Below are 15,429 nucleotides of genomic sequence, written 5' to 3' on the forward strand. Positions count from 1 at the left end.
TGTGGGTGGCAACAGAATGTTTTCGCAATCGGAGGTGCAAACTAGTGATTGAAATTTCATGAGAAGATCCCGTCGCAACGAAAAACGTCTTTGTTTCAATGATTTCCACTCCAATTCACCTATCATGTCTGTGGCACTATCTCCCCTATTTCGCGATAATACAAAACGAGCTGCCCTTCTTTGTACTTTTTCGATGTCATCCGTCAGTCCCACCTGATGCGGATCCCACACCGCACGGCAATACTCCAGAATAGGGCGGACAAGCGTGGTGTAAGCAGTCTCAAAAAATGGCTCTGAGCACTATGGGACTCAACTGCTGTGGTCATAAGTCCCCTAGAACTTAGAACTACTTAAACCTAACTAACCTAAGGACAGCACACAACACCCAGCCATCTCGAGGCAGAGAAAATCCCTGACCCCGCCGGGAATCGAACCCGGGAACCCGGGCGTGGGAAGCGAGAACGCTACCGCACGACCACGAGATGCGGGCTAAGCAGTCTCTTTACTAGACCTGTTGCACCTTCTAAGTGTTCTGCCAATGAATCCCAGTCTTTGGTTTGCTCTACCCACAATATTATCTATGTGATCGTTCCAATTTAGGTTATTTGTAATTGTAATTCCTTGACATTAGTTGAATTTACAGCCTTCAGACTTGCGTGACTTATCGGGTAATCGAAATTTAGTTGATTTCTTTTAGTACTCATGTGAATAACTTCGCCGGCCGCGGTGGTCTAGCGGTTCTAGGCGCTCAGTCCGGAACCGCGCGACTGCTACGGTCGCAGGTTCGAATCCTACCTCGGGCATGGATGTGTGTGATGTCCTTAGGTTAGTTAGGTTTAAGTAGTTCTAAGTTCTAGGGGACTGATGACCTCAGATGTTAAGTCCCATAGTGCTCAGAGCTATTTGAATAACTTCAGAATTTTCCTTATCCACCTTATGGATGAGTAATGTCAACAAAACCTGCATCATGACTTCCTGATAACCAGGCTCTTCCTCCTTGTTTCCTTGAACGAAATGAAGAGTGTACAAGTAAATAAACAGCACAGTACTTGTAAACTTGTACGCATGTTACTTGTAAATGAGTAATGCTAGACAAAGCGGTAGACAAATTTAATTCTATATCTCCTTAAGCCGTCTTCTCCAACTCCTGGTTCCCTATTTCAACCATTCTCTACGTCCTGTTACAGTTTTGCACACTGTTACGGAAACACCCTGTAGAATACTGGATATCACATATGTTCAGCCTGCAAGAGTGGCCGAGCGATTCTAGGCGCTACAGTGCGGAATCGCGCTGCTGCTACGATCGCAGGTTCTACTCCTACCTCGGGCATGGGTTTGTGTGATGTCCTTAGGTCAGTTAGGTTTACGTAGTTCTAAGTTCTAGGGGACTGATGACGTCAGAAGTTAAATCCCATAGTGCTCAGAGCCATTTGAACCATTTTGAACCTATGTTCAGAGATCATAACTGCAAGAGAACAAAAGATACAAGGAAAAACTCTCTGAACAAGACAAAAACAGTTTGCGTAAAGAAAGGAGAGAGCACGTAAGAAAGATTGGGGTTAAATGTGCCGCCCTGATGAGGCCTTGGAGACATTGCAGAAGCTCACAGAGAACCTGTGCCACCCACGCACTGTAGGCTACACAGCTCACACGCTGTCATGTTATCACCGCCACTAATCACTTCTAGCAACTCTCGTTCTCCTCAACCCCATAGTGCCACTCTAAATACCGGGACGTATTAATTTTGTAACGTCTTCTAACTTGATGCCTTTGTTACAAGATGTAAAAACCTCATGATGAACATGGCTGCTGTCATGCCGTTTAATTCAATTCCGAGTGCGTGGCTCGTACTCGGCAGGATTCAAGAAGTAATGCCCCACAATTTTTACTCAAAACATATTTATTGTTAAGAGTCAGAATTTGCTGACTATACATCAACATATCTTGTCCATGCCCCATTTTTCTACGTAGTCTCCATCACGTTCTATGGTCGTACGCCAATGTTTGAAAGGGCATGTACTCCCTGCGGGTAAAAGCATGACTGACACTCTCGTCATCTTCAAAGTGAGTTCCCCGTAGAGAATCTTTAAGAAGCCCAAAGAGATGGAAGTGTGATGGTGTCAGGTCTGGACTGTAGGGTGGATGAGGCAGTGATGGCGGCCAGTGTGGCCACGCGGTTAAAGGCGCTTCAGTCTGGAACCGCTACGGTCGCAGGTTCGAATCCTGCCTCGGGCATGGATGTGTGTGATGTCCTTAGGTTAGTTAGGTTTAAGTAGTTCTAAGTTCTAGGGGACTGATGACCTCAGATGTTTAGTCCCATAGTGCTCAGAGCCATTTTTTTTGAGGCGATCTCCAACCCAATTTGGCGATGTGTTTCCGGGTTCTCAGACTTGTGTGTGGGCGTGCATTATCGTGTTGGAGCAATATTTCTGTTGGATTCTTGTCCGGTCGAACAGGTCGGAAATGGTTCTCGAGTTTATTCAGAGTCTTCACGTGTGCCTCTGAATTGATGGTTGACCCTCTTGGCATCACATCCACGAGAATGACGCCATCACAATCCCAAAAGTCTCTCACCGTGAGAGGGCATTTGTCTCGAATTTCTTCTTTTCTGGTGAATGAGGATAGTGCCACTCCGTGGACTGCCTTTTTGATTCTGATGCAAAGTGGTGCACCCAGCTTTCGTCCCCCAGAGCGATCCGTGACAGAAAAGCCTCTCCGTCGGTCTCGAAACGCTCCAACAATTCAGATGAAATGGTCTTTCTTTGAATCTTGTAGTCCGCTGTGAGCATTCGTGAAACCCATCGTGAGCACCTTTTTGATTATGCGAGAGTTTCGATCATTGTAGATGCACTTCCAATGCTGCTGACAACTGTAGAGCCAATTGTCGAGATATGGTGCGCCAGTCGGCACGAATAATGGCATCCGCACGATTCAGCATGTCTGGAGCAGTGGCTGTGACAGGACGTCCCGAGCGTGGCTGACCGTGGAGCTCTGTTCCTGCATTTCCTGAGGCTGTGACTTTCTTCACCCACCGCCCAACTGTACTCCTATCAAATGCAGCGTCGCCATACACTGCACACGAATGTTTACGGATGTTCACCGTGGTTCGTATGTAGACGCCATTTTGACGCTGTACTGCGGCCAGGACGGTTCGAAACTTTACCGGCACACAGAACAACTACAAAAGTGAAGCACCAACAAGGACGTTTGTCTACGATATTTATGGCTTTTTAAAAAATGTGGGGCATTACACATTGAACGACCCTCGTATTTGTTTGCTGAACTACCTCTAAGTCTTTTTAGTGCACTTTATAATAGAAGTACGGAGACATATCTGGACTTTTGTCACTGTTATCATTGTGGTCACTCCTGTTCATTCACGTCAGCGTGAGTAACCTCGATGAATTAATGTAACACAGCAATTGTTGATTCACGCCTGTAAGCAGAGCCTAGTACGATACTTTCCATGCTACGCGAAACAGAAATCTCCATAGTAGATGGTCACACTGGTTCCAAGAATACTCAACGAGAAACATGCGCCCATTTTGGACTCGAACCCACATGATGTTAAGGGCAACAGTTTGAGAGTTGTACATCAGCAAGGTCACTGAATGCTCTCGGTGTCTTGGAGAGACGGTGCCAATACAGTTTAGCACCTTTAGCGGAGAATGACCTGGGTAGCATCTCATCAGAGCAGCCCGCAGCTGATGAGTCAAGGGCAGCGCGAGGGAGTGGACACTCACCGTTGTCGTTGTGGTCGAGCAGCAGCGAGGAGGAGGCGGACAGCTCCCTCTGCAGCTGGATGGTCTCGTGTCGCAGCGAGCGCACGCGCACCAGCAGCTCCTCATAGCTGGACACGGGCAGCGTCATGTCCCCGCTGGGCGGCTCGCATCTGCAACGACACACCAGCCATCAGCATACGGCCGGGGCACGGGCAAACAAGCTGGGACACCGTTAACCTTCATAAGGAGCTAACCTGACACAGTCCAGTAGCTTGTACATTCCAGAACGACGACAACGCTTCCAGGGCATGACTCACAGTTTTTTTTACTCATCTCTCGAGTAGCACTCTTAACTATACCAAAAGACACAGACTTTGCTGCCCTCCAAACTTCATTCCAACCACACTGCTGACACGCAACAATCCAACAAGCTATCGCTTCACGTTACCATCCATCCATCCATCCACTCATCCATCCAACTACTCACCCACCAACCCATACACCCACTGTTTTATTTATCCCTCAAGAAACAGTTCAAACTACATCATTGGAGGCAGACTCTGCAGTCCTCCATATATCTGTCCAGTTATGCTTCCAACCAACCTGACAACCAGCCATCTATTGATTTAACCACACATCCAACCATCCATCCATCGATACAACCACACCCATCCATCCACGCAACCTTGCATCCATTGAAACAACCATCCACTCACCCATCGATATAACCTTACAGTCATTGGTACAACCAACCATCTATACATGCATCCACCCATCCACCCAGCTAAAAACCCAGAAACCACCTAGTAATCCATTTGCAAGCCACCGATCCAACCACCCATCTGTCTATCCAGCCATTCACTTATCCAACAATACTCCTTCCCATCCATTTATCCATCCATCTACCCTAACAACAACAATCGGTTTTCCAAGATCTAGCTGAGAAGAAGAGCTACCAGATCCGTTTGTTGACGGAACCGCTGACATTCATAATGTCACAGCAGTTGTAACAATACATACTGAAGCGTCAACATAAACGGATTCTGTATTCTTGTGCGGCAGAAAAAGAGAGATTCTGGTATGAAGGGAAGAACTACAGCAATAATGACAAGGGAAAGGCCCTTACGCTTTGGCGCGACAGGTACATACACTACCTGATCAAAAGTATCTAAACACCTGTATGTAACGTGGAACGGACCACATGATGCCAGGAGAAGTGGAGTCGACAGTGTAAAAGGAGGCGGGTATTGTAGTGTTGTGTTGTCTGTTGTTGTTGTTGTTGTTGTGGTGGTCTCCAGTCCAGACACTGTTCACTGTTTTGATGCAGCTCTCCATACTACTCTATGCTGTGCAAGCTTCTTCGTCTCCCAGTACCTACTGCAACCTACATCCTTCTGAATCTGCTTAGTGTACTCATCTCTTGGTCTCCCTCTACGATTTTTACTCTCCACGCTGCCCTCCAATACTAAATTGGTGATCCCTTGATGACAAAATGGTAGATATCGAAACAGATCACACAGCGATAGAAAAACAATTAAAATCGCTCAAAAGAGGAAAGGCCGCTGGACCTGATGGGATACCAGTTCGATTTTACACAGAGTACACGAAGGAACTTTCCCCCTTTCTTGCAGCGGTGTACGGTAGGTCTCTAGAAGGGCGTAGCGTTCGAAAGAATTGGAAAAGGGCACAGGTCATCAACGTTTTTAAGCAGGGATGTCGAACAGATGTGCAGAAATATAGACCTTTATCTCTGACGCCGATCAGTTGTAGAATTTTGGGACTCGTATTATGTTCAAGTACAATGACTTTTCTGGAGACTAAAAATCTGCTCTGTAGGAATCAGCATGGGTTTCGAAAAAGACGGTCGTGTGAAACCCAGCTCGCGCTATTTGTCCACGAGACTCAGAGGGCCATAGACACGGGTTCCCAGGTAGATGCCGTGTTTCTTGACTTCCGCAAGGCGTTCGATACAGTTCCCCACAGTCGTTTCATGAACAAAGTAAGAGCATATGGTCTATCAGACCAATTCTGTGATTCGATTGAAGAGTTCCTAGTTAACAGAACGCAGCATGTCATTCTCAATGGAGAGAAGTCTTCCGAAGTAAGAGTGATTTCAGGTGTGCCGCAGGGGTCGTAGGACCGTTGCTATTCACAATATATTTATAAATGACCTTGTGGATGAGATCGGAAGTTCAGTGAGGCTTTTTGCGGCTGTAGTATATAGAGAGGTTGTAACAATGGAAAATTTTACTGAAATGCGTACTGAAATGCAGGACGATCTGCAACGAATTGACGCATGGTGCAAGGAATGGCAATTGAATCTCAATGTAGACAAGGGTAACGTGCTGCGAATACATAGAAAGAAAGATCCTTTATCATTTCGCTACAATATGGCAGGTCAGCAACTGGAAGCAGTTAATTCCATAAATTATCTGCGAGTAAGCATTAGGAGTTATATAAAATGGAATGGCCATATAAAATTAATCTTCGGTAAAGCAGATGCCAGACAGATTCATTGGAAGAGTCCTAAGGAAATGCAGTCCGAAAACAAAGGAAGTAGGTTACAGTACACTTGTTCGCCCACTGCTTGAATATTGCTCAACAGTGTGGGATCCGTACCAGATAGGCTTGATAGAAGAGATAGAGAAGATCCAACGGAGAGCAGCGCGCTTCGTTACAGGATCATTTAGTAATCGCGAAAGCGTTACGGACATGATAGATAAACTCCAGTTGAAGACTCTGCAGGAGAGACGCTCCTCCTACCAGCCGATCCCTTCTTCAAGCCAAGTTGTGCTACAAATTCCTCTTCCCCCCCAATTCTAGTCAGTGCTTCCCTTATTAGTTACGTGATCTACCCATCTAATTTTCGGCATTCTTCTGCAGCACCACATTTCAATGTGGTGTTGACAGTAGAGAAGCATAAAAGGAGAACGGGTCGGTCATGAGAACTCAAGACACTTTGATTGTGGACTGGTCACTGGATGTAAACTGAGTAACTCACCCATCACGGTCACGTCAATGCTTTGTAAAGCTGCCCATGCAGAATACTGGTGATGCGACTGTGAAGTGGAAACGCGAAGAAACAACCGCAGGTAAACCAAGACTACGCAGACTTCACGTACTGACTAACAGGGACTGTCCATCATTGCAGAATGTGTTTGTAAAAAATCGTACGCAATTAATGGAAGGTATTAATGGTGAGTTCCAGTGGCCGAGCTGCTCCTCGTAAGCCAGACATTTGTGTAGACACTGCTAAGCGACTGATGAAGTGGTGTAAAGACCGACGCCATTGGATACTGGATGACGGGAAATGAATGATTTGGAGCGATGGATCTGGATATACTCTGGGCAATCCGATGGTAGGATGTGGGTTTGGCGAATGCCTTGCGAGCGTTATCTGCCGTCATGTGTAGCGCCAACAGTGAAATCTGGTTATGGTGGTGTTACGATATTTTTCATGGTTAGCATGTGGGGCCTTTACAGAGCTTAAGAAAATTCTAAATGCGGAAGGATCTGAACACACTCTACAGCAAAGTGTAGTATGTAGAATATACGAACTGTTTCGAGACGATGATTGATTGTATCAATATGACAATGCATCCTCTTCTAAAGAAAGATATCTGAGGCAACAGTGGACATAACATCTCAGAAATTAACTGGTCTACCCACCCAGAGTCTCGACATGAGAAATGTTGTGTTGGCAGAAGAGCCAACACCGTGTTACTAGAGGAGGCCGAAATGCACGCGTTTTAGCTCACGCAGGCTGGCGTGAGGAGGGAAGGACTATACTGACGTGAGGTCTGGAACATGACAAGCAATCAGAATTCAGAAAGCGGACGTAATTAGTTTGATACTTAACTTTAATCAATTAATTATGAACGTCACTCTTGACGGCGCATGATTCACAATACTGTCTGTTCAGAATTCATTCTAATTACTGAATATGGCGCCTTGCTAGGTCGTAGCAAATGACGTAGCTGAAGGCTATGCTAAACTGTCGTCTCGACAAATGAGAGCGTATGTAGACAGTGAACCATCGCTAGCAAAGTCGGCTGTACAACTGGGGCGAGTGCTAGGGAGTCTCTCTAGACCTGCCGTGTGGCGGCGCTCGGTCTCGGTCTGCAATCACTTACAGTGGCGACACGCAGGTCCGACGTATACTAACGGACCGCGGCCGATTTAAAGGCTACCACCTAGCAAGTGTGGTGTCTGGCGTTGACACCACAAGAACAACTATGGGATGAGTCAGAATGCCGACTTCGCTACAGGCGCCAGCGTCCTTGTCTGATTTCGTCTCTTGAGGAAGAATGGGCTCCCTTTCTCACATTCATTCAGACACCTCACTGGAAGTGTCCGTAGTAGAGACGAAGCCATAATTAAACGCGCATAAACACTGGGCGAACGAAGGCCAAGGTACAACACCCAACCGCTTCGTTGGGTGAGACTTGCTTAGTGTGTACGTGTAGCAAACCGAAGCCGACAAAGCGGTTGGACCTGGTTGCGGTTCAGACTACCAACGGTAATATCAAAGTGTTGGCTGTGAGCTGGACCCCTGATATAATGAGGCCGCCGGGACGAATATTCTTTGGTTCAACAGCGATTTGTAGTGTCTGCTGAACAGGCGCGTATTTACTGGTTCAAAAATTCTGGCATACGGAGTGGAACAGGGTGACAGGATTTTATCGTGAATGGGAATTTTTGTGGGACCCTATGAACTATGAACATAAAAACAAATTGAAAAGCTTACATACGTGGAGCGAGCTGTTATGAAATAGTGTCCAGGACATAATTAAGAAAACGGCGCCTTTATTGACATCTTTCTGCCGTAAACGACAAAGAGAAACCGACAAAACTAAGAGCGTGCAGATGAAATGTACATATCGACCTAGTTTTATTTTACTAGTACGAGCTTCGCCGAAAAAAAAAAAATACTACGTTGAACACAAGAGATCAGTGGTACCGTTTTAACATAACTTATGTATATATTATTTCAGGCGTCACTATTCTTATTGCAACGAAAACTCATGTTATTAGCCATAAATTGCTTTTTAGAAGTTGATAGAAAACACAGAAAATTTAAAACTGCATTACTTTTCATTTTTACAATTACACAGAAACTCATAAATTGCGAAACATGTTCAAATTCACTACGGGTTTAATTTTGAATAATCAGTTTAAATACGCAATTAACTTGTATCCCTTTTCAATTAGATTTTTCAGGCATATACCCCGCCATTCTACTCTGCCGAATAGGGATAATCAGCGATTTCCCCCCCGTTATTTCACTCCTTGATCCACTTTTTCTAGCTCTTTTTGTAAGCATGCACATACGACGACTGATAAATCCTCTTCTTCCCTCCTAATATAGGCCCGAGACACTGTAATTGAAACGCTACTATCGATTCCAGCTGGCAGAATCCCCTGGCCCCTAGCGCTCGGTCTAGTGAGAATGACAGAGCGAACGCCAATACGTTCACGACCAACGTTCGGCACAATCCAATGGCTGTCGTTTGTTAGCCTTCGCTGGACTAGTAAGCATGTACACCGTCTTATAGGGCACTAATGAGGTCTTGACACTTTGAACCTGATAATGTAACATCTCCGACCGCGTGCTAGACTTCAGTACGCCACAGCGAAACTTGGACGCTGCCATCCACTCGTGCTCGCAAAACTACAGACAAATCAATAAACGTCGACCGATTATCCTGAGGTACAAGTGAAAAGGCAATGCCAACGGCCTTGCCGCAGTGGTAACACCGGTTCCCGTCAAATCACTGAAGTTAAGCGCTGTCGGGCTGGGCTAGCACTTGGATGGCTGACCATCCGGTCTGCCGAGCGCTGTTGGCAAGCGGGGTGCACTCAGCCCTTGTGAGGCAAACTGAGGAGCTGCTTGAGGGAGAAGTAGCGGCTCCGACCTCGTAAACCGACACACGGCCGGGAGAGCGGTGTGCTGACCACATGCCCCTCCATATCAGCATCCAGTGACGCCTGTCGACTAGGACGACACGGCGGCCGGTCGGTACAGTTGGACCTTCATGGCCTGTTCGGACGGAGTTTAGTTTCGTTTACTTCTAGTTCATAAGTCACAACGTAATATGCCAAGAAGCCGCGATAAAAGATTCAACAATTATGTGGTGAAGTACACTACTGGCCATTAAAATTGCTACACCACGAAGAAGACGTGCTACAAAAGCGAAATTTAACCGACAGGAAGAAGAAGCTGTGGTATGCAAATGATTAGCTTTTCACAGCATTCACATAAGGTTGGCTCCGGTGGCGACACCTACAACGTGCTGACATGAGGAAAGTTTCCAACCGATTTCTCATACACAAACAGCAGTACCGGGGTTGCCTGGTGAAACGTTGTTGTGAAGCCTCGTGTAAGGAGGAGAAATGCGTACCATCACGTTTGCGACTTCCATAAAGGTCGGATTGTAGCCTATCGCCATTGCGGTTTATCCTATCGCGACATTGCTACTCGCGTTGGTCGAGATCCAATGACTGTTAGCCGATTATGGAATCGGTGGGTTCAGGTGGGTAATACGGAACGCCGTGCTGGATCCCAACGGCAACGTATCACTAGCTGTCGAGATGACAGGCATCTTATCCGCATGGCTCTAACGGATCGTGCAGCCACGTCTCGATACCTGAGCCAACAGATGGGGACGTTTGCAAGACACCAACCATCTGCAGGAACAGTTCGACGACGTTTGCAGCATCATGGACAATCAGCTCGGAGACCAAGGCTGCGGTTACCCTTAACGCTGCATCACCAGGAGCGCCTGCGATGGTGTAGTCCACGACGAACCTGGTTGCACGAATGGCAGAACGTCATTTTTTCGGATGAATCCAGATTCTGTTTAAAGCATCATGATGGTCGCATCCGTGTTTGGCGACATCGCGTTGAACGCACATTGGAAGAGTGTATTCGTCATCGCCATACTGGCGTATCACTCGGCGTGATGGTTATGGGGTGCCATTGGTTACACGTCTCGTTCACCTCTTGTTCGCATTGACGGCACTCTGAACAGTGGACGTTACATTTCAGATGTGTTACGGCCCGTGGCTCTACCCATCATTAGATCCCTGTGAAACCCTACATTTCAGCAGGATAATGCACGACCGCATGTTTCAGGTCCTGTACGGGGCTTTCTGGATACAGAAAATGTTCTACAGCTGCCCAGGCCAGCACATTCTCCACAACTCTCACCAATTGAAAACGTCTGGTCAGTGGTGGCCGAGCAACTGGCTCGTCACAATACGCCAGTCACTACTCTTGATGAACTGTGGTATCGTGTTGAAGCTGCATGGGCAGCTGTACCTGTACACATCATCCAAGCTCTGTTTGACTTAATGCCCAGGCGTATCAAGGCCGTTATTACGACCAGACGCGGTTGTTCTGGGTACTGATTTCTCAGGATCTATGCACCTAAATTGCGTGAAAATGGAATCAAATGCGATCGCAGGTTCGAATCCTGCCTCGGGCATGAATGTGTGTGATGCCCTTAGGTTAGTTAGGTTTAATTAGTTCTAAGTTCTAGGCGACTGATGACCTCAGAAGTTAAGTCGGATAGTGCTCAGAGCCATTTGAACCATTTGAACATGTCAGTTCTAGTATAATATATTTGTTCAGTGAATTCCCGTTTATCAGCTGCCTTTCTTCTTGGTGTAGCTGTTTTAATGGCCAGTAGTGTATTTCCTCTCGACGTGTTTGCAGGTATTCAAATTTGCAGTTTTCGAGAAGCATTTGCGGCAGGTGTTTTTTGCTTCCAGACTTGATAGAGCTAGTAGGCTGGAAGTCGGCGAGCCTCGCAGCAGAGGCCTTACTTTCTCTGGCCGCCTCCCCTAAATGACCGCCGGTTTGTGAAGCGGAACTAATCACCGCTTCCCTCCCTGCCACTATACTGGCCCCAGAACGGATCCGCGGGGGACGCGCCGGCAGTGAGAGGCGTGGCGCGGAAAGCCTGCCGGCCCAGACAATGGGTCCGCGGCCGTCTTAATAACTACGCCCTTACCTCTTCCCCCACCCCGTCGCCTTTCCCACGGTGGTGCAATTAGCAGCGCGAGCTCCGGAACCGCACACTCAGCCGGCCGCAATTCCCCATTACCCTCCCCACTTCCTCCGGCGGACTCAGAAAAATGGCCGCAGCAGTCGGCTAGCTTACGGCCGGCGCACACCTGGCAACTAACAAGGGAACTAGAGTCCTGCATGACCGAGTAAGCGAGCACAAAATACGATATGGGGCGAGCACACCCTGACTGGATAGGCTGCCCGCACTAGTTCTAGTGACGGAGCGTAGATGCCGTGACCGAACACGAAGCACGGAACTTCAAACACATTACACGAGTCATTATCCGTGTGAGACTACAGCCACTACGGGCTTCTCATTTGCAGTGTATCTGTAATCATGCAGCGCGAAGAAACCAGTGCAGTAACACGCAAGATTGAAACCAATGTTTACACATTGAAGAAATGCGAAGGTCTAAAAAACCAAGTAAGGAGTACATTTCTGTTGGTTGTAGACGAAGACAGTGCGTCTACTGGGTACGTATCGTGCATAAACTGCTCCACATTACTGTGTTTCCAGACGGGAACCTCCCATTTAAAGAAACACAGTTGCAGGAAACCTCACATAGATACAGCTCCTTCAGGGATACCGGCAGTAATAAAAAATAGTATTACAGCATAGTGTGTTGCAATGTGTGCTAAAGATATGAGACCTTTTAATGCTGTTTCCGGCGAAGGTTTCAGAGAACTAGGCCAAGAAATAATACATCAAGGAGCGCATTATGGAGAAGTTAACGTGGCAGATGTCATGCCACATCCCTCTACTATAAGCAGACATGTCAAAGAACAAGCTGATGCAATACGAAGCAGCATAATGCCTTCTGTTTTTGCGGAAGTTATTAATAAAACATATGCTGCGATAGTTGATATGTGGACTGATTCGCATAATCAGGTGCACTATTTGACGCTTACAACACATTACATTAACACAGATTCGTCTCTAGTGAACAATATTTTATTTACAACAAAATTCCCGGACGTTAAGAAGACGGGAGAAAGTATTATGAAATAAATTGAAGAGAGGATGTCTGATTGGGACATTTCGCCGAACATGTCGCACAGTTTTGTTTTTGTCTCCGACCAGGGTGCCAATGTGGTAAACTCTTGGGAAAATCACGAAAGGATTCCTTGTGCTGCTCATTGCATAAACACAGCACTTAGCCATACTTTCGATGAAGATAACTTCTTGTTAAATCATACCACGAACATCACATCAACAATAAATACTGTAAAATGAATGCAAGGTGCGTTAAGAAGAGTGGCCTCTGCTAGTCTTTGAAATCATCATTGAAACAAGAGGTCTACACCCGCTGGAACAGCTTGTACACTATGCTGGAATCCTCACACAGTATAACGAAGTTGCTGCTTTCTGACGGAAAAGGACTCCGCTTACAGATTTCAAGGATATGATAATGAGCTTGCAGGAAAAACTACGAATTTTCTGAGACCATTTAAAGAGGCCACAGATGAATTAACATAATCGTTTTTGCATAGTTAGTGGATATTGTATTATAGAAAAACGAGAATGCTTTAATTCGTATAATATTTCATTAACGTAAAACGCCTAGTTTTTACGGGAACGTTTCGATGATTTCCACATCAGTTCTGTATTACTTGTCACTTTTGTTTATTAGCATATATCCTTCACGTACTGACAAGGGAACGTCCCCATCGCACCCCCCTCAGATTTAGTTACAAATTGACACAGTGGATAGACCTTGAAAAACTGAACTCAGATCAATCGAGAAAACAGGAAGAAGTTGTCTGGAACTATGAAAAAAATAAGCAAACTATACAAACTGAGTAGTCCACGCGCAACATAGGCACCATCAAAGATAGTCTGAGCTCAGTAGCGCCGTGGTCCCGTGGTTAGCGTGAGCAGCTGCTACACGAGAGGTCCTTGGTTCAAGTCTTCCGTCGAGTGAAAATTTTACTTTCTTTATTTTCGCAAAGTTACGATCTGTCCGCTCGTTCATTGACGTCTCTGTTCACTGTAATAAGTCTAGTGTCTGTGTTTTGCGACCGCACCGCAAAACCGTGCGATTAGTAGACGAAAGGACGTGCCTCTCCAATGGGAACCGAAAACATTTGATCACAAGGTCATAGGTCAACCGATTGCTCCACAGGAAAACACGTCTGATACATTCTATACGACACTGGTGACGGCATGTGCGTCACATGACAGGAATATGTTGTCGACCCACCTAACTTGTACATTTGGCGAAGCGGTAAAAAGATTCTTCTACCTTGCCCGATTTAGGTTTTCTTGTGGATGTGATAATCACTCCCAGAAAAGTGATGAAAACATAACGGACGAACAGATAATAATTGTTTGAAAATAAAAAGTTAAACTTTTCACTCGAGGGAAGACTGGAACCAAGGACCTCTCGTCTAGCAGCTGCTCACGCTAACCACGGGACCACGGCGCTCCTGAGCTCCGAATATCCTTGATGTTGCCTATCTTGCGCATGGACTACTGAGTTTGTATATTTTGCTTTTTTTTTCATAGTTCCACACAACGTCTTCCTGTTTTCTCGATTTATCTGTGTTCAGTTTTTCAAGGCTTATCCACTGTGCCAACTTACAACTAAATCTCAGGGGATACGATGGGGAGGTTCCCTTGTAAGCAGCGCGCCTGTCTAATTCCTCCTTTTCTTGACATAATGCACTGAACAGCCAAAGAAACTGTTACACCTGCCTAATATCGTGTAGAGCTCGCCGGAGCACGCAGAAGTGCCGCAACACGACGTGGCACGGATTCGACTAATGTCTGAAGTAGTGCGGGAGGGAACTCACACCGTAAATCATGCAAGGCTGTCCATTAATCCCTAGGCAACCACGATATGCTCCATACTGTTCATCTCTGGGAGTTTGGTGGCCAGCGGAAGTGTTTAAACTCAGAAGAGTGTTCCTGGAGGCACTCTTTAGCCGTTGTGGACGGGTTGGGTGTCGCATTGTCCTGCTGGAATTGTCCAAGTCCGTCGGAATGCATAATGGACATGAATGCACTCAACAGAGTGAAGTCCACTGGACCTGACGGGATACCAATTCGATTCTACACAGAGTACGCGAAAGAACTTGCCCCCCTTCTAACAGTCGTGTACCGCAAGTCTCTAGAGGAACGGAAGGTTCCAAATGATTGGAAAAGAGTACAGGTTGTTCCAGTTTTCAAGAACGGTCGTCGAGCATATGCGCAAAACTATAGGCCTGTACCTCTGACATCGATCTGTTGTAGAATTTTAGAACACGTTTTTTGCTCGCATATCATTTCTGGAAACTCAGAATCTACTCTGTAGGAATCAACGTGGATTCCGGAAACAGCGATCGTGTGAGACCCAACTCGCTTTACTTGTTCATGAGACCCAGAAAATATTAGATACAGGCTCCCAGGCAGATGCCATTTTCCTTGACTTCCGGAAGGTGTTCGATACAGTTCCGCACTGTCGCCTGATAAACAAAGTAAGAGGCTACAGAATATCAGACCAGCTGTGTGGCTGGATTGAAGAGTTTTTAGCAGACAGAACACAGCATGTTCTTCTCAAAGGAGAGACGTCTACTGACGTTAAAGTAAACTCTGGCGTGCCACAGGGGAGTGTTACAGGACCATTGCTTTTCACAATATACACAAATGACCTAGTA

General features: G+C 46.3%; 1 protein-coding gene and 1 pseudogene across 1 annotated transcript in view; one reads left to right on the forward strand and one right to left on the reverse strand.

Moving 5' to 3' along the window:
- The window catches only part of LOC126109440 (uncharacterized), an 841,290-nt gene that overhangs the window by 551,725 nt on the left and 274,136 nt on the right, over positions 1-15,429 (reverse strand). The window contains exon 2 of the mRNA XM_049914471.1: positions 3,744-3,892. Coding sequence (XP_049770428.1) covers positions 3,744-3,870 — 127 coding nt within the window. The 5' untranslated portion in view covers positions 3,871-3,892. The remainder of the gene's footprint in view (positions 1-3,743; positions 3,893-15,429) is intronic.
- On the forward strand, positions 9,452-9,569 carry LOC126110011 (5S ribosomal RNA; annotated as a pseudogene).

Source organism: Schistocerca cancellata, chromosome 12 (genome assembly GCF_023864275.1).
Source record: "Schistocerca cancellata isolate TAMUIC-IGC-003103 chromosome 12, iqSchCanc2.1, whole genome shotgun sequence".
Classification (NCBI taxonomy): Eukaryota; Metazoa; Arthropoda; class Insecta; order Orthoptera; family Acrididae; genus Schistocerca; species Schistocerca cancellata.